The 17,820-nt window shown below is 40.6% G+C and overlaps 1 protein-coding gene across 1 annotated transcript; it reads left to right on the top strand.

Annotated features, from left to right (window-relative positions):
- Positions 1-5,475: 5,475 nt before the first annotated feature.
- On the top strand, positions 5,476-17,395 carry PMM1 (phosphomannomutase 1). The gene is made up of 8 exons (XM_015813610.1): positions 5,476-5,621; positions 9,405-9,522; positions 10,607-10,683; positions 11,524-11,615; positions 13,873-13,972; positions 14,254-14,329; positions 15,583-15,698; positions 17,108-17,395. Exons 1-8 carry the CDS (start codon positions 5,544-5,546, stop codon positions 17,228-17,230), a joined length of 780 nt encoding a protein of 259 aa, XP_015669096.1. The 5' UTR covers positions 5,476-5,543; the 3' UTR covers positions 17,231-17,395.
- Positions 17,396-17,820: the final 425 nt, after the last annotated feature.

Below are 17,820 nucleotides of genomic sequence, written 5' to 3'. Positions count from 1 at the left end.
TTAGCTTCTAAATCATTATCTTGACATATTTTCACGGCTCTATACAACAAGTGGAAGCTGCAACGTCACCCAGAATTCTGTAATTTATCTAATGCTCAGAATTGAATCGTGTATACCTATATAATTCCCATGATCAACAAATCCATTTCCTTTAAAGACCAGAATATCAAAGGTACTCCTAACTTGGAATAATTCAGCTGGAAAGTATTTTATGGCCAGGAAACTATAAATCCTAGTCCCACCTTAGACATGAAAGCTGGAAGGGTGATTTTGGGCCAGTCACTCTCACCTCAATAGAGTTGTGGGAAAATAAGAGGAGAAAGGATTATTTGTATGTTTTTCACCTTAAATCAGTGGTGGCGAACCTATGGCACACGTGCCAGAGGTGGCAGTCAGAGCCCTCTCTGTGGACACGTGTGCCATGCCCCGGAGATGGCAACCGTCCCTCTGCAACCAGCCGCCCACTAACTCGCCGAAGTCCCACATGGCCGGATGCATCCCAGCACCCATGCGCTCGCTGGCCTCTGTGTGCAGGGGCCGATGGTGTCAGGCAGCAGCCGCCCCGACCCCTGCCTCACCTTGCCCTGTGACAATGGCACCCCCGCCCTGCCTCACCTTGCCTCGCCTCACCCCGCAGGACAAGCCTCTTGCCCACTGCCCCACCTGCCAGAGACCCCCTGGATCCCCCCCAACCCTGCCCGGCCCCCACAGGCGTCCCTCCCCACGAGCAACATTGAGGTGATCATACCCACCTTGGCCACACCCACCCAGTCTGCCATGACCACCACAGCCACGCCCACCTGGTATCCGGCGATAAATAAGTGGGTTTTGGGTTGCAGTTTGGGCACTTGGTCTCTAAAAGGTTCGCCATCACTGCCTTAAATCTATATCTATATCTATCTAAATAAAAATGTAAATGTTCGTTTGTTCAAAATCTTAAATCTCCGAAAGTTCTTCACCGATTGCTTTGAAATTTTGACACGTTGCATTCGAATACGTGTGTGTTTTTATATACCTACTATTATATAGATGTCACACCTGTGACAGGTAAAAACATGCTATTTTTGAAAAACAGCGCCATCTGTTGGACGTAAAAGCAACACACACTACGATTTTACGATTCCATTCACCATCAACAAAACTCAGGGCCAATCTTTAGAATTGTGCGGTTTAGATCTAGACACGGATTGCTTCTCATATGGACAATTATATGTTGCGTGTTCTAAGAGTCAGCAAACCAGACAATCTCTATATCTGCACAGACAATGGAACAACAAAAAATATTGTATACCCACAAGCATTGTGAAATTAAACATATTACAAACGTGTGCTTTCTCTTTTCTTTCTTTTCCATTTAAGCAGACTGAGCCACAGCAACGCGTGGCCAGGTACAGCTAGTTATTTATAAAAATAAGAAAAGCAGGGTTTAAAAATCTAATGTGTTCAGTCAAGTTAAGCTTTTTTTTTTACCAATATCTGAGATACCACCCTTGCCCATTCATCCACAACTGACCTAAAATCTGGGTAGCTGCAGCGGCTACATTTGCCAGGAAAATGTTAGGGAGCAATGAATTTGTTTGGTTTCTAGTTAATTACCCGTCTGAACATTGACCAAAACTTCAAGCAAGGCTACTTGTAATCTATTTTTATTTCTCAATTTCTGTAGTTGGATCATTCAAACAGAAACCCACTCAGAACAAGCAAAAGCCATTTGGTAGGCAGAGGGGCCCCACATGTGTAAGCTTGCAAACATGCACACTCATGTGCAGCTGCATACAGACAATCTAGCAGTCAATAGGTGAACTGTAAATACAGCAGCAGCTATGCAGACAGCCACCTTACATGAGCTCTAGGTATAAGGTAGCAGCACTGATAAATCCCAATGAACAGAACCAGTTCTTACTTTAAAGGATCACATTTCTCTGTCCTGCGTATCACAATTCATCATGTTGTGACTGTGATCTCAAAGGATACCTCATTTAAGAAAGATAAAGGTTATTATGGAAACCAGCCAAACCTATAAGCTCAGGCAAAGAGATACTTTGCTTTGTAACCCACTATTGTTTTTCCTCCTATTCAGTTGCGGTAGGATATTAATGCAATAAATGAATAAAATTATAATCCTGCCTTACAGCCCACAGGGATTAATCAAGAACCCTAATGCATAGAAATAAATTAAGTTCATCTCATCTTCCTGCTCAGTCTAGATCTGGGCAATAAATGCAAGGTTGTGCTCAGAACATTGCAGTCAGTTGTCTCAGAAACAATATGTCAGTTTTTCCCATCTTACATAAGGGGAATTTTGATATCAAAACTGGATCAGAAATTCCATAGAAATGTATCTAGAAAGTAAAGATTTGTTTCAGAAACCACAGAGTATTACATCTTCTCTGAAGTTCCCAATCTACTGTTCTTCCTTTTAATAATTTCATCCCATCTTCTGCTTTCACAGCCAGTGAACACATATTAAACTTACCTTTCAGATTCTGTTCTTTCTTTTGCATCATTAAATGATAGCTGTAGCCCAAGGTATGGTAGCTGGGAATAAAGCTAGGAAATAGATCTTTATATAATCTTGGGTCTTCCACATTAAAGTGATAAAAGTGGTGTGTTGTTTGTTTCTCCTAGGTTACAGAGGAGCAAAGGGATCAGGGTGTGTCATTAAGCTGCTGGTTGCCACACACAATCAGATTCATGGGGACTGTTTTGCCTATCTATCAAACACATATCTTAATTAAAGAGGAATAAATATTAACTGTTAGGTTTAAAAAATTATAATGCATCCTTGCTATAGATAGTAGCTTATGCTTGTTTTTTTAAGGGTCAGCCAGAAAAATTTAAAGCTCCAGATTTTAAGATGTTTGCAGGCTTGATGAACTGATCTTTTAAATAAAAAGTTAGAACTTCCTAATATTATTTTCACCAAAGATAATTAAGTGGTATATGCTGATCTTCTGCCTTTGCCCAGAAATATGATTAAACTGGAAATTTAGTGTGAAGACTTGCTATGTTCCAGATGTCATCGATTTTGCCTGATATTGAAAGCAAAGAAATTGCATTGATCAACAATCCATTTACCACGATCTGAGTTCAACTTTGTGTCTTGAGCTTTATCTATGTTTCACTATGTCGTCCGTGAATTTGTTTCATTTTTTAAAAAAACTTCCTGCAGTTCACCATTTCTCAAGACTATGTAGAGAAAGTTCTTAAAGAACAACATATTGTAATGTGGAATATTAATGTAATGAACGACCTTGACAAATGCTTTTTAAAATTGGAATTTTAATTCTAAGGCACCACTATTGTCTTCTACCTTCTACAGTGCAACATTTTGCCAAAAAGGATTAACATATTGGAATAAAAAAACCCAAACATATATAGTGGGACCAATAAGAATGTAACACACTTTTGTCACTTTTTGGTGGATCATACACAAAGATATTATCCCTCTGTATAATTTGGATTTTTCTTCCATGGATCAACAAAGTTATGTTTTTATTTTGTATATTGAAAGATGCAGATGTATGTGCAATGGTTCCACAAGGGCAGCATTTATGCCAAATATTCCTGTCTGACAATTTCAGGGCTTTGATCTACAATGATGTTGTGCAGCTTGCAAGTATTGATGATCTATCCCAAAGATGCTTTTTCACAGGCAACTGGACTTTCTTGTTTTAATAATAATAATAATAATAATAATAATAATAATAATAATAATAATAATAATAATAATAATAATAATAATAATAATAATAATAATAAAAATAATAATAATATAATCTATATAAATAAAAATGTAAATGTTCGTTTGTTCAAAATCTTAAATCTCTGAAAGTTCACCGATTGCTTTGAAATTTTCACACAACGTTGCATTCAAATATGCGCGTTTTTATATACCTATATTATATAGATGTCACACCTGTAACAGGTAAAAACATGCTTTTTTTAAAAAACAGCGCCATCTGTTGGACGTAAAAGCAACACACGCTTTTACCAGACTGAGCCACAGCAACGCGTGGCTGGGTACAGCTAGTAGTAGTAGTAGTAGTAGTAGTAGTAGTAGTAGTAGTAATAATAATAATAATAATAATAATAATAATAATAATAATAATAATAATAATAATAATAATGTTGGAAGGGACCTTGGAGATCATTGAGTCCAACCCCCTGCTCAGGCAGGAAACCCTACACCATTTCTGACAAATGGCTGTCCAGTCTCTTCTTAAAAACTTCCAGTGTTGGAGCATTCACAGCTTCTGGAGGCAGGTTGTTCCATTGGTTAATTGCTCTAACTGTCAGGAAGTTTCTCCTTAGTTCTAAGTTGCTTCTCTCTTTGGTTAGTTTCCATCCGTTGCTTCTTATTCTGCTTTCAGGTGCTTTGGAGAATAGCTTGACTCCTTCTTTGTGGCAACCCCTGAGATATTGGAACACTGCTATCATGTCACCCCTGGTCCTTCTCTTCATTAAACTAGACATACCCAATTCCAGCAGTTCCTTATATGTTTTAGTCTCTGGCTTCTCATGCAAGAAGCTTCTTCAGAGAAGTGAAACGTCTTCAAAGAAAAACAAGAAAGTCCAGTTGCCTCGTGAAAAAGCATCTTTGGGACAATTATGGCCTGGATGACTGAGAATCTCCATAGACGTTTATCAATGATCTAATTCAGGGGTAGTCAACCTTGGCTCTTTTATGACTCGTGGACTTCAACTCCCAGAATTCCTGAGCCAGCTGTGCTGGCTCAGGAATTCTGGGAGTTGAAGTCCACGAGTCATAAAAGAGCCAAGGTTGACTACCCCTGATCTAATTAGTAACTGAAAATGAAATGCTCTAGGAGTTCATTAATTAAATCAGCATAAATGGAATATTCTTGTAAACAATACTCAACTCTTAAAGTCCTACGCATTCCAACAATTTGTATGTTGCCTATTATTTATATTAGATTACACTGAATAACCGTGTGTCGCTGTGGGGCATCGGCAATAGACTTGGCTAGAGCCGAAACTGGGCAGGACCCGTAGATCGCAGTAGGCACGGTCAAGCTGTTGCCCCTCCCCCCGCACCTCATCAATCTCAGGTATAGCCTTTCATTCATTCAGATGCACGAGTGCGTACAAATGTGTAAACCACCCTTAATGTAAACTCGCACGTGACTACCCCACGCATAGAGATGTGGCCACTCATCCAAGAACACGTTAAAGGAGAGGACGTAGGTTGAGAGTGGCCAACCCCTTTCTGCAAAGTAACCGGAAGAATCTTGGCTTACATCACTCATCCCTCTCCGGTTTTGGGGAAGCCGGCCTAAGATTTCGTAAGGATCCGGATCAGCCAAGCTGCCCTGGGAGTTTTAGCGCCAGAAATCGCGGCCAATCCTCCGCAGCCCTCAGGCAGGCCCAGACGTGTTGCCAGCCCGGTTTCTAAAGGATCACATGAGCAGCTCTCATCTTCCTAATTGGTTCCTCCGAGGGCCGACACCTCCGGCGGATCGTAGCCTTCTCGCCGCTGAGGAGTTGCGGCCGCCGAGTAAGGCAAGCGGGGTCGACGTGCAATGGCCGATGCCTCCGGGAGTCCGCCGCGCATTCTCTGCCTCTTTGACGTGGACGGGACCCTTACCCCGGCTCGGCAGGTAACCCTCGATCGGCAACCCTCGCCTTCATCCCTCCCGCTTTCGCCATCGTCCTCAGCTCGTCCTTGAGCACTTTTGCGGAATGAATGGGGACCGGGGGAGCCTGGGCGGTCGGGCGGGACGGACTCTGAAGCGGACCGCAGAGCAGTGGCGCCGCTTGAATCCGAACCTGAACCTGGGAGCCCAAGGCGAGCCCAACGGGGGAAAAAGGGACGCTTCTCCTCTTCTGTCTCGTTCCCGCCCTTTGAAGCCCTGATGGGAGGCGGTTGCGAGAGACGCGGTGTGGGAGCTCGGTTGCCTTTATATGCGGGGGGGGGGGGAAGCAGCAGATTGCCCCGGGTGGGTTTTTCAAAAGATTTCCATTCGGCCCCGATTATGTAAGAAATGTAAAGAGGGTGAGCGGCTCAGATTGGAGAGATTAAATCCGGAATGTTTTACAGTACTACGGTAGAGAGTAACTTTCACTGGAAGCGAACTCAAGCCCCTACTGAGCCTAGGGCAGGGGTAGGCAACCTTGGCTCTTTTATGACTCGTGGACTTCAACTCCCAGAATTCCTGAGCCAGCATGGCTGGCTCAGGAATTCTGGGAGTTGAAGTCCACGAGTCATAAAAGAGCCAAGGTTGCCTACCACTGGCCTAGGGAGTGCTTACCACAGGATTGGCGTATATAGGATTAATATGGTCAACGAAATGTATCCAGAAGTGCCCCTATCAATCCAGTGTTATCTAGGAGCAATTTAGCCTAGGTCTAGGACAGTGGTTCTCAACCTTTTTAATGCCGTGACCCCAACTGGTCGTAAGTCGAGGACTAAACCAGTCGTAAGTCGAGGACTAAACCGGTCCTTAGGCGAGGACTAAACCGGTCGTAAGTCGAGGACTACCCAACTGGTCGTAGGTCGAGGACTTTCCCTGCCCGGGAGCGCCGCGCATGCGTGGTTCCGCCCCCTGCGCCGGCCGAGGCGTAGCTGGCAAGCGGCAGAGACGGAGCAGGCTGATCACCAGCTGGCCCAGCCCAAGGGAGGTAAGGCACCCGCCAAAAAAGGGGGGGGAAATGGACAAAAAAAATGGCGGACACCCTTGCTTGGCGACCCCTGTGAAATGGTCGATCGACCCCAAATGGGGTCCCGATCCACAGGTTGAGAACCACTGGTCTAGGATATAATTGTAATCCTCAACTTAAAACTGCAGTTGGGCCTAATATTTTGGTTGCTAAGCAGGACAGTTAAGTGAGTTTTGCCCCACTTTACGACCTTTTTTGCTACAAGTGAATCACTGCATTTGTTACATTAGTAACAGGTTGTTTAGTGAATCTGTCCTCCCCATTGACTTTGCTTATCAGAAGGTCAGAAAAGGTGATCACATGACCTCAGAACACTGCAATGAACCAGTTGCCAAGCATCCAAATTATGATCATGGGGATGCTGGAACAGTTGTGTGAAAATGCTCATAAGTCACTTTTTTCTGTGCCATTGTAATTTCATAGACCAGTGATGGCGAACCTTATGTATCATCGAGTGCCGGGTGGGTCTGGCCCATTATGTGGGTGTGGTACATTGTGTGGGTGTGGCCAATTGGGTGGGCGTGGCTGCGGTGGTAACAGCAGACTGGGTGGGACTAAAAAGTTCAATCAATCAATTCCAACTTTGCAAGATCTTTTTTTTTCCCACGAGAAGTTGAAATTGACTGATTGAACCTTTTTTTTTTTTGCACATGGCGGAGGCCTAAAGCGAAAAGGTTTTATAAAACCCAGCTGAAGGCCTAGGACTGGGGCGACGGCGCGCGTGCCCATAGAGAGGGCTCTGAGTGCCACCTGTGGCACGCGTGCCATAGGTTCGCCACCACTGTCATAGACTCAACAAAAGGTTGTAAGTTGAGGACTACCTGTAGTGCAAGTGCAACACACTTGGAGGTACTATAATGGGCTGACTATTTAATACTTAGGTTCATTCATTCTAAGTATTGCTTGGAGATTTATATCCATTACTAGACAACCCAAAACTGTTGGGTCATTGTTTCAGATATTTCCTCACCTAAACAGAGAAACCAAATGGCGAAACATGCAAGCAAAATATCAGTGGGAGTGTGAGCAAATTGCAACTTCCTGTCGGCCTCCCTATTGAGTTTCCTGTGGAAAGTTTGCAATGAGCATTGGAAATCTCCCTTCTCCCTTTCTTCCTGTTCTTTACTTCCTTCCCCCTTTTCTTCCTCTCTCCCTTCCTTTATTCCCTCCTTTCCTCCTCTTGTATTCCTTTCTCTCTGTTCCTCTCTACCTCCTGGTGGCTGGACTGCTGAGTACCATATAAACCGGCATTGTATGCAAGCTTAATTCTCTTTGTCTGTTTTGAAGCTACTACAAATACCATTCCTCCAGTGACTTTTTTCCTTCAAATATATTACAATTAGAATTTTAATCCATTCACCTTATGGCAGAGCTAACAGTACCTGTAACCAATTTTAGTATAATGATTGAAAATTGGAAGGGACTATCAAGCCTTATTCAGTGCATTTCCAACAAAATGCAACAAAATTACCTTCTTGGTATTTTAATCAGGATATCAATCCAGCAAAGAAATGGATGAGGGACGAATCACGCACTGAATAAGTCTTGATAGTAGTCCCTTCCAACTTTCAATTACATTTAGGTCAAATTCTGAAAAACAAACACTTGGACAAATATAGTAGTATCTTGCCCTTTATCAAGGTGATCAGCACATCACTACCCCCAACCATCATTTAGAAAGAAAATATGCTCAGCACTAACTTATTATTCCCTAATCCAGTGGTGGCGAACCTTTTAGAGACCGGGTGCCCAAACTGCAACCCAAAACCCACTTATTTATCGCAAAGTGCCGACACGGCAATTTAATCTGAATACTGAGGTTTTAGTTTAGAAAAAAACAATTCACACATTAACATCTTTTGTCTTAAAAGAAAAACACAATAACAAAGCTTTCCAATGATACAAACAACTTTTTACTGAAAGGTAAAAGTTTGCATTTGGCATGCTTTTGAACAATTAATGTGATTTTTGCTGTTGTATGCATGCTGATAATTTGTCTAACCTTGGCTTATACTTCGTAAGTTTGAGAGCAACACTGCAGGCAGCACTCAGGTCATCTGTTAAGTTTCTTTCTGGTGTCAGATTTGATATAATTCAAAGCTGAAAACAGCGCGCTCGCTCCGGAGGCTTGTTTTGGCTAGGAAGGGGCTTGAGAAATGGCTTTTTCCTGCAAAAACCTAGCCAAAGAGCGAGGCGCATGTGCCCACAGAGAGGGCTCCGAGTGCCCCCTTTGGCACGCGTGCCATAGGTTCTCCACCACTGCCCTAATCCCTCTAAAGTCCAGAAAGCCAAAATCATTGCCCTGAAGCAACAAAAACCATGACAGAATAGAAAAGGAGACCTAGGTAATACAGCAATGTCTGTGGTTTATAAAAAGAAAGACCAAGAAGTTCTGAGTGGTTAAGAATGAGATAGAAGAGATATGAGCAGAAGGAAAAATTGGCCATACATTTCCAGTCTCCCTTCCCTGGATTGTCCAAAGCTCTTACATTTTATTGTTCTTCCACCATTTCTAGATAAGGGTTTTCTAGCCTACTGATTACAATTTATCTGGTGATTTTAAACATCAGTTGCACTGGCTTATGAATGCTTATTCCACCATGATGGATTTATATGATTTTAACACAGGATTCAAAGTTTTGTGCGTGTGTCTGTTCCATAATATCAGCATGTTGCTATCCATAGGTTTTCCATAAGAATCTCTTTTTCTGTGTTTCCATCAGAAAATTGAGCCTGAAATAGCAGAATTTCTTCAAGAGTTGCGTAAAAGAGTGATGATTGGGGTGGTTGGAGGCTCAGACTACTCCAAAATAGCAGAACAGCTTGGAGAAGGGGATGAAGGTAAGTAAGGCATATTTCTTTTATCTAACTTCATTTTTATATTGCAGAATTTTTATTATTGTTTGGCTGCATATTATTGAGTGGCTACATATTAGTGTCAACTCATGTTAGTGAACCATAATTCAAACAAAATGTAAACTTGTGTCGAATTCTCCTATAGCAGAATTCTCTCTGCTTTAAGTATCCTGGACAAGTTATTACTTTTAATGTAAAGATTATTAAGAGTTTCAACCAAGAGACTGGGCATTCCTTCCTATGCAAATGCTTTAAAGTCATAGAACAAAGCAGCAAAGTCGAGTTTTAAGGCTATTGAGCACAGGAGCAGCCTTGCAAGAGGTCTTCCTATACTCTTTCCTTGAACTTATGTGGCAGGCTTTAAGTTTAAATGTACAGTTCTGCATACATAACCAGAAAACTCAGGTGAAAAAAATCAAGGATAGAAACACTCTAGAATGCAGGGATATAGGAAACAACAGAAACTTGCAATTTAAATTTTAACAGACTAAACTAAAGTAACTTTCAGAAAAGAAAAAGAAATCATGAGTTTTATTTTTTGTAACAAGCAATCAGTCCCCTACTTGTAGCCCGCAACAATCTAAGTATGGTTGGAAAATGTTAATATTCCATGCTTACATAAATTTCCATGAAAGGGCTATATTGCTTTCCAGTCCAAGTTTCCAGATACACCATTAAATTAGTAGAATTTCACTGTATGCTTTCAGTTTAAGCTAGATTCAGTGCAATATAAAAAAAGGAAGTTATTACGTATCCCTGTGTTCCACTTAGTCATCATGTTGTCAGTAACAAAAACAGTACAATATCAGATTCTGAATCCTTCCTTCCAAGGAAAGGTGAGAACTCAGAATTTAAAGGGATATACTGCTCTCTGCCAGTTTAGCACTCCTAAAATTATTAATGAGCATCACTGTTTACACAGCTTTTTTAGAGAAACAGTGCAAATAGAATTCAATTAATTCCTCCACCTTGGCCTCTAGTCATTTGAATGCTGAAAAGAGTTGCAATAATATTTGACTGATTTCTCTTCCATTGATTTTTTGTCTTAATTTCTCTACTCTCCCAATAGTCATAAACAAGTTTGATTACGTCTTTGCAGAAAATGGCACTGTGCAATACAAGAATGGGCAACTAGTCTCAAAGCAGGTAGGGCTAGCCTCTTTGTTTCTCCATTGATGTTACAAATATTTTCCTGCCATTCCTTTTCACATGAAATCACTCGTAGCGAGAAGGTTATATTCAAAACCCTTTCAACTCATCTGGCTTCACATAGGAATCTGAAATAAAGAATAACCTTATTTTAAAAAAGAGGATGGATAATTTTTGTTGCCAAGCTACTATTTCCACCAACCCTCACTGGTGCTTATAGTGACCTAGTTTGCCGGGAACTGAAACTCAGTTATCTCTGGATGACTATTAAAAGAGTATTGCATACCATTTTAATAAACCTCCAAAGGGAAAGCAAAATCTCAATGAGTGATGCCTAAAAAATATTATTTCATAATGTAATGTACCAGATATGTTTGAACGTTATAAATTATTTTTTTTCTGACACAAAATGCAAGATAATAGAGACATTTAAATTATATTTAATAAGACAACATTTTCTGATCCATCATCTGCTAAATGTGTTGTAACTCTCAGAAATGGCTGGAATTATTGAAAATAACAGCCCTAATTGGATTTTGAGGACACCAAGTCAAAGGAGGCTGTTTTAAGATTATTATTTTCCTTCCAATCCTCTTCATCCAGATATGACAATCTAGAAATGTCGTTGATTTTAGTACTACTGCAGAAGGTAAAATTGTTTTTTTGCATCTTAAAATTTGTTGAACAACATTTTAAGATGTCACCTACCTTGACTTCTACTCCTTTTGGCAAAAGCCTCCCTTGTTTCTAATTAACATCATGTACAGTGAAACTATCTGCTGTCTTCTGCTATCCATATCAAGGATCATTTTTATCCATTGTATCCTTTGTTCATAGGCTATCCAGAACCATCTTGGAGAGGAACTTTTGCAAGAGCTGATCAACTTCTGCCTTAATTACATGGCTCTTCTAAAGTTGCCCAAGAAACGGTAATGCACTTTTCTTATATCGATATACGAGGATTCTATTTTACCATATAATATGTGGAATTTGGATCACAGGAAAAGAAAGAAATACCCAGCTTTCTTTGCCTAGACAAGGAATAATGTGGAAATAATAGAAAATACTTGTAGCTCAGGTTTTAGATTTTGGCTGTGGTTTGTACTCCAAGCTTATTTTAATATAATTCCTGAATGTTTCGTTACCAAACTTGGTAACATCATCATCAGGATTTTTTTGTCCTATTCTCCTTAGCTTATCAGTGTCTTATGTGCAGTGTAGTTTGTTGGTCATGTGATTGGTTGTTTGTTTGGAGGTATATTTGAATTCTGAGAAGCTGATTGGTTCTCTTGATTGGCACTTGAATGGTCTGGTTTCTTACATATTCATATGTTGGGTCTAGATCAATATGCTTCTTAATTGCTCCTTTGGTGGAATACCAGGCCTCAGTAAATTCACGTGTATGGCAGGTGTTGGCATGCCCAATAATTTTTGTTTCTTCCCAATCAAATTGGTGTTTATCATCAATGTGGTTTAAGATCAGGGATTTTTGGTCATGCCGTTTAACTGCTAGTTGATGTTCATGAACCCTTGTTTTCAATTGCCTTCCTGTTTGTCCCACATAGAACTGCTCACAATTGTTGCAATAGATTTTGTATACTATGTTGCTGTTGTCTTCCTTCTGAATTTTGTCTTTGATTTCGATAGCTCTGTAATGTGGGTTTGTGAGCTATCATTATTCCTAGGGGTTGCAGCATTCTGGCAGCCATTTCTGATGTTCCTTTGATGTAAGGCAGGACTTGTTTTTGTGTTGTGTCTGGCTGTGTATTTTGTCAGGGTTTGAACGAGAAGCATCGTATTAGGAAATTTTTGGGATAGCCATTGCGGAGAAAAACATCAAAAAGGTGTTTCTCTTCTACTTTTCTTAATAATTTGGTGCTGCAATGTGTTTTGGCTCTTTTGAAAAGGGTCTGGATGCAGTTCCTCTTGTGTGTGGCATGATGTTTGCTTGTCAATATCTAGGAAGGGGAGTCATTGCTCTTTTTCTTCCTCACGTGTAAAACCCATCCCAGTGACTACGTTGTTGAGTAGATGGTGTGTTTCTTCTAGTCTGGTGTGTTTGATGATGGTAAAAGTGTTGTCCATGTAACATACCCCAAATTTTGGCTGGGTGGTTGGCAGGACTCTGTGTTCAAGTTTCTGCTTTACTGCTTCTACTATTAGGCCAGATATAGGTGATCCCATAGGTGTGCCTTGTATTTGTTGATAGATTTTGCCATTGAATATAGCTCCAAACAATCAATCGCATGACCAACTGACCACACTGGCACACAAGACATTTATAAGCTAAGGAGAATAGGACAAGAAAATCCTGCTGATGATGTTACCTAGTTTGGTAATGAAATGTTCAGAAATTATATTAAAACAAGCTTGGAGAACAAACCACAGCCAAAACAAAAAAGGAACAATTTTATCCAAGAATAATTTTTCCCCATTTTCTGATTATTTAACCATTTTGTTAGCATTTGTAACTAATTAGATGGTATATTGAGAAGAAATTCCTTAACCTTCCACCCGAATTTGAAAATAGAATATTTTCTCAAAATTAAGCAATTTCAGTTAATTATTTGGGGTATAAGTGTCATATTCAGCCTTCTACAGGAGGAGGAACACGGAGGCATGATCTTAAATGTTGCTGTTGAGATATTTCAGCCTGCATTGATAGGCAATTGCTTTTTAAGTGTGGGGATAGCAACAGAAGACCCTTCAATCTGCCTGGGTCCTAAAAATAACAGCTGAAAGTCTTTTTTTTTTTAGGTGATTTTAAATGGTGTTTGAGATTGGGGGTTGTGATTAAGAGTAAATTTGAAGTAGTTTAACTCTCTCACTTCTCCAATAGTTACTTGTCATGGGAAGATGGTGGAATGACAATAGAAATAGGAATAGTTGGCCTTCCAGAAATTTCCTGCTCCTATTCCTATGCTTGTCTTTTAAAAATTCAGTATCACTGAAATAACATCACTCAAAAATTCAGTTATCAGTGAAATGGAACTGTTTTAACGCTGAATTATAATAACCCAAAATTGAAATACTATGGATTGTCAGAGGGTGCTTGTAGAGGCTACATGCCTTCTTTAAGACAGAAGTTGCACACTTCTGCTTCAACCCGAAGAGATTTTGAGCCTCTGTAACAGTACAGTGCTGCCTTCATACTTATATTCTTCTTTCTCCTCCAAATATACAAAGGGGAACATTCATAGAATTTCGCAATGGAATGTTGAACGTCTCTCCCATTGGTCGAAGCTGCAGCTTGGAAGAACGAATAGAATTTTCTGAACTGGACAAGGTAAATGCAAGTATTAGGCTGCCCAATGCATTATTGGTGGGGATGTTTTTATTACCGGTATGATGTACAACTGCTTTAGGATTCCTGTAAATCTTTTTTTTTTTTTAGTTTTTATGAACAGGATGTACTATGCACAGAAGCTGAAATTGTACAAGAAGCTTAATCTAACAGGTTACTGGAAGAGCTCTTTGCACAGATTTCTATGGAGAAAAAAAGTGGAATTTGATAAATAAAAATAACTGAAGTATCTCTTTTCACACTTCTGATTGCCTCCACTATAGAAAGAAAAGATACGAGAGAAATTTGTAGCAGCTCTGCAGAGGGAGTTTGCGGGCAAGGGACTGCGATTTTCCCGAGGTGAGTATAAGAAATTTCTCGCAGTCATTTTGGATGCTTTTTAGTGCATTTTATTTTGAGTGGGATTTGGAAAATAAAAATCAAATTCTATTTAAAGGAGGCCTGTGGTGAATATAAAGTGATGTGTGACTGCAGGAAAGGTAAGTACAATTTTAGTTTGTATCAACTGAAGTTTCCAAATCACAGGAAATAATGCTTTTACTTTGTTCAGACTCCATTCCTGTATTACTTTGGCACACATTGTAAGAATACTTTAGAGAAGGGCAATGGAGATGTTGAAATCCAATGGACATAATTGATAAATGAGATGACGGACATTGAGCCCTATGAAGAGAGATTGAAGTAGCGGGACATATATAGCCTTGAGCAGAGAAGACTGAGAGGAAATAGGAGACCATTCTTCAAAAAGCTGAAAGGATATCAAAAGAATGCCAAGGCATTCTTGGAATGAAGGAAGGGTTATATTCAGGTAGGTTTCTCATGCAAGTGGAGCTTTGCACAGCCTGACCTTCTGTATATCAGTTCTTCACTTGGCAAAATTTCTTCCTATGGTGCTAGCAGGACACACTGTTCCTTGTGGAGATGGATGCTGCCAACATGCCAGACTTATATAGGTAGAAGTATTGGGCTACCAACGTAGCAGAGATGATATTCTAAGCACTCATAAAGAAGGCCCCTGTAGTATTAGGGTTAAACTGAATTACATGAGGCATCTGCTAGGTCCATCCATGTTAATTAACCTCATGAGGTTAATTAACCTCAAACCACCCAGAGTTACCATGTGGTGAGATAAGTGGCTAATACATTTTACAAATAAATAATAAATGATAAACATGGGTTTATGATAAACATGAGTGTCTCTTGTAGTCCAGCTACACCAGAGCATGATAAAAGAATCCTTTCCCCCATTAGGCATATTGTTAAGCACATTTTCACATATTTTTCTGAAATGTACTTGAACTCTGCACATCATGTGTACTCAAATCAACTGTTTCTTGTTTGCGTCTTCAGCTGAGGGCCCACCACTAATGCCATTTAATCTCATTGCTATGGAAACATCAACTCCAACATTAATGTGTCTGGGAATCAGGCCGACACAGCAGTGCAGATCCATGTGTCATGTAAAAAACAATTATTTGCACAAAGGCACAGTGTCTTATGCCAGAGATAGCAAAGGAAAATTTTACCACCAGCCTCCCCTCCCATAAAAAAATCTCATCTCATTTTCACTTAATTTTCTCTAAATCTGACAGGTGGTATGATTAGTTTTGACGTTTTTCCGGAGGGCTGGGACAAACGCTATTGCCTCAACATCCTTGAGGATGAGAAATTTGATGTCATACATTTCTTTGGAAATGAGACGACCCCTGTAAGTATATGATAAGAAACCTTCTTTTTGACAAGAGCCCAACATGTATAGGACCAAGGAGAATACTTCCTGTGTTCTTATCAGAATAAGTTCTTCTCAGAGCCCAGTTACCACTATGGCTCAAAGATGTCTTCTCTGGTGATCTTCAAAGTGTAATTTCAATGTTTGAAAATATCAGTCGCCATACCTGGGAGCCTCAGACATTGCCTGTTTACAAATTGAAGGGTCCCACAAATGCTTCTCTCATCAGAATTTCCGGTGATGAAGGCCTTGTTTGTACAACAAAGCCAGCTTGTATCAAGATCTTGCAAGATCCATGCAGATCCACAGCCCATGATATGTTCTGGCAGTCAGGTCATTCTTTCCATGGACTGTTTCATCCACACATGAAAGGGAGAATTTAGAGACTAATCTGCTTTTTTGGGAGAACGGATTAGAGTTGCTGTAAAAAGCAACTTCTTCAGTAGTTCCCCCCCCCCATTTTTGTTAGTTCTTCCATGGGCTTGCATGAAATGGAGACAGAAGAGCTGCCCATTAGGAGACAGCAAATCTTTCCTGGCTCTTGCTAGGCTTTGAGGAAGCCAGCCACGAGCAGGCAGTTGCCTTCCCAAAAGCCTCGCAGGAGCAAGGAAAGGTTTGCAGTCTTCTGACTGGGGCAGAAGGTTTGTCCTAAAGCTGCTACCTTTGCAAGTAGGCAACTAGTTTCCCAAAAGCCTAGCAAGAGCCAAGAGAGATTTGCAGTCTCCTAACGGCCAGCTGTTTGGGCAGAAAGTTCTGAAAGCAGCTGCCATTTCTGCAAGGAATTGGTTTGCTGAAAATAGCAGCTCTTCCGGGATGCGTGGGGAGCAAGCCCAAGTACTGCAGGCTCCTGGTGGGGTGGCATGGGGGGGGGGGAGATGGAGAGGTACTGGAGTGAACCTGTAGTTGATCTCAGAGCGAATTACATGGGGATGCTGCAGCTGCCATAACTTAAAAACAGGGTTGTATGTAGCTTTTAGGGTGTGTCTGTCTGTCATAACTTCAAACAAATGTTAGGTGACCAATCATATATTGAGGACTATCTGTATGCATTTTTTAAAAGAGTCACTAACTTTGGGATGTGAGTAAGATCCTTTTTCCACCTATGAAGATTAAGACTTTTATTCTGTTTAAATTTTATTCTTGCCTAAACCAGTTCTTAAGCCCCTTTGTATCCTTTCTCAATTATGGATTTTTAGATGGACTATAATTTCCCAGGGAACTGGCACATCCAGATTGGCATGGGCTAATCTAAGTGGAGCCAGGTACCCTGTCTCAGTGGAGGCAGAGGATTGGATATATGTTTTTTCCGTAATTGCTGTCACAGCGTTTCCAGCCTCATGAACTTCAAAAGTATAAAGCAGATGGACTAATATTCTTTATATCTTTAGGGTGGGAATGATTATGAAATCTTTGATGATCCTCGGACAGTAGGACATAGTATCCACTCTCCCCAGGACACAGTTCGGCGATGTCGAGAGATATTCTTTTCAGAGACAATGAACAGATCTTGACTCTTGGATCTTCTGCTGCTATTCTTCTTGTTCACTTCATAAAAGCACCTTTTGAATTATAATCAAGGCTTGCTGAAGCCCAAGGTTGAAATGCACTTTGGAAATGGAGGTGAAGTGTGAAAAGGGAAAGAGAGTTAAAGTGCCATCACCAGTTTGTAGTAGTAAGAATCTGCAGAACTCTGGCTGCCATATTTCATCCTCCCAGCCCCTAAAACAAAAAGATTTGTTTTAAGGAAACTGTCCTTTTTCTAAAACTGTGTGAGAGTAGGAGAGAAATAGAAAGCTGGTAATCTCTTCATATATTCACCCAAATCAATTTCTGAGATTAAAATAATAATATTAGTAAGTTAAGTAGTAGGCTACTTCTGCTGGCTGTTGGCTGCCAGCAGTCCGGCAGTTCAATTCTCACTGACTCAAGGTTGACTCAGCCTTCATCCTTCTGAGGTCGGAAAAATGAGGACCCAGCTTGTTGGGGGCATTATGCTGACTCTGTAAACCGCTTAGAGAGGGCTGTAAAGCACTGTGAAGCAGCATATAAGTCTAAGTGTTATTGCTATTAAAGGGAAAACAACCTTTCAAAGTATTTTCAT

Source organism: Protobothrops mucrosquamatus, unplaced genomic scaffold, assembly GCF_001527695.2.
Source record: "Protobothrops mucrosquamatus isolate PMUCROS unplaced genomic scaffold, P.Mucros_1.0 scaffold173, whole genome shotgun sequence".
Taxonomy (NCBI): Eukaryota; Metazoa; Chordata; class Lepidosauria; order Squamata; family Viperidae; genus Protobothrops; species Protobothrops mucrosquamatus.
Note: the sequence above shows the minus strand (reverse complement) of the source record. Positions and strands in the feature narration are given on the sequence as shown.

Coding starts and splice junctions, on each gene's coding strand:
- PMM1 (XM_015813610.1), top strand. CDS start 5,544: ATGGCCGATGCCTCCGGGAGTCCGCCGCGCATTCTCTGCCTCTTTGAC. Junction 13,973..14,253: donor AATTTTCTGAACTGGACAAG/GTAAATGCAAGT, acceptor CCTCCACTATAG/AAAGAAAAGATACGAGAGAA. Junction 14,330..15,582: donor GGGACTGCGATTTTCCCGAG/GTGAGTATAAGA, acceptor TAAATCTGACAG/GTGGTATGATTAGTTTTGAC.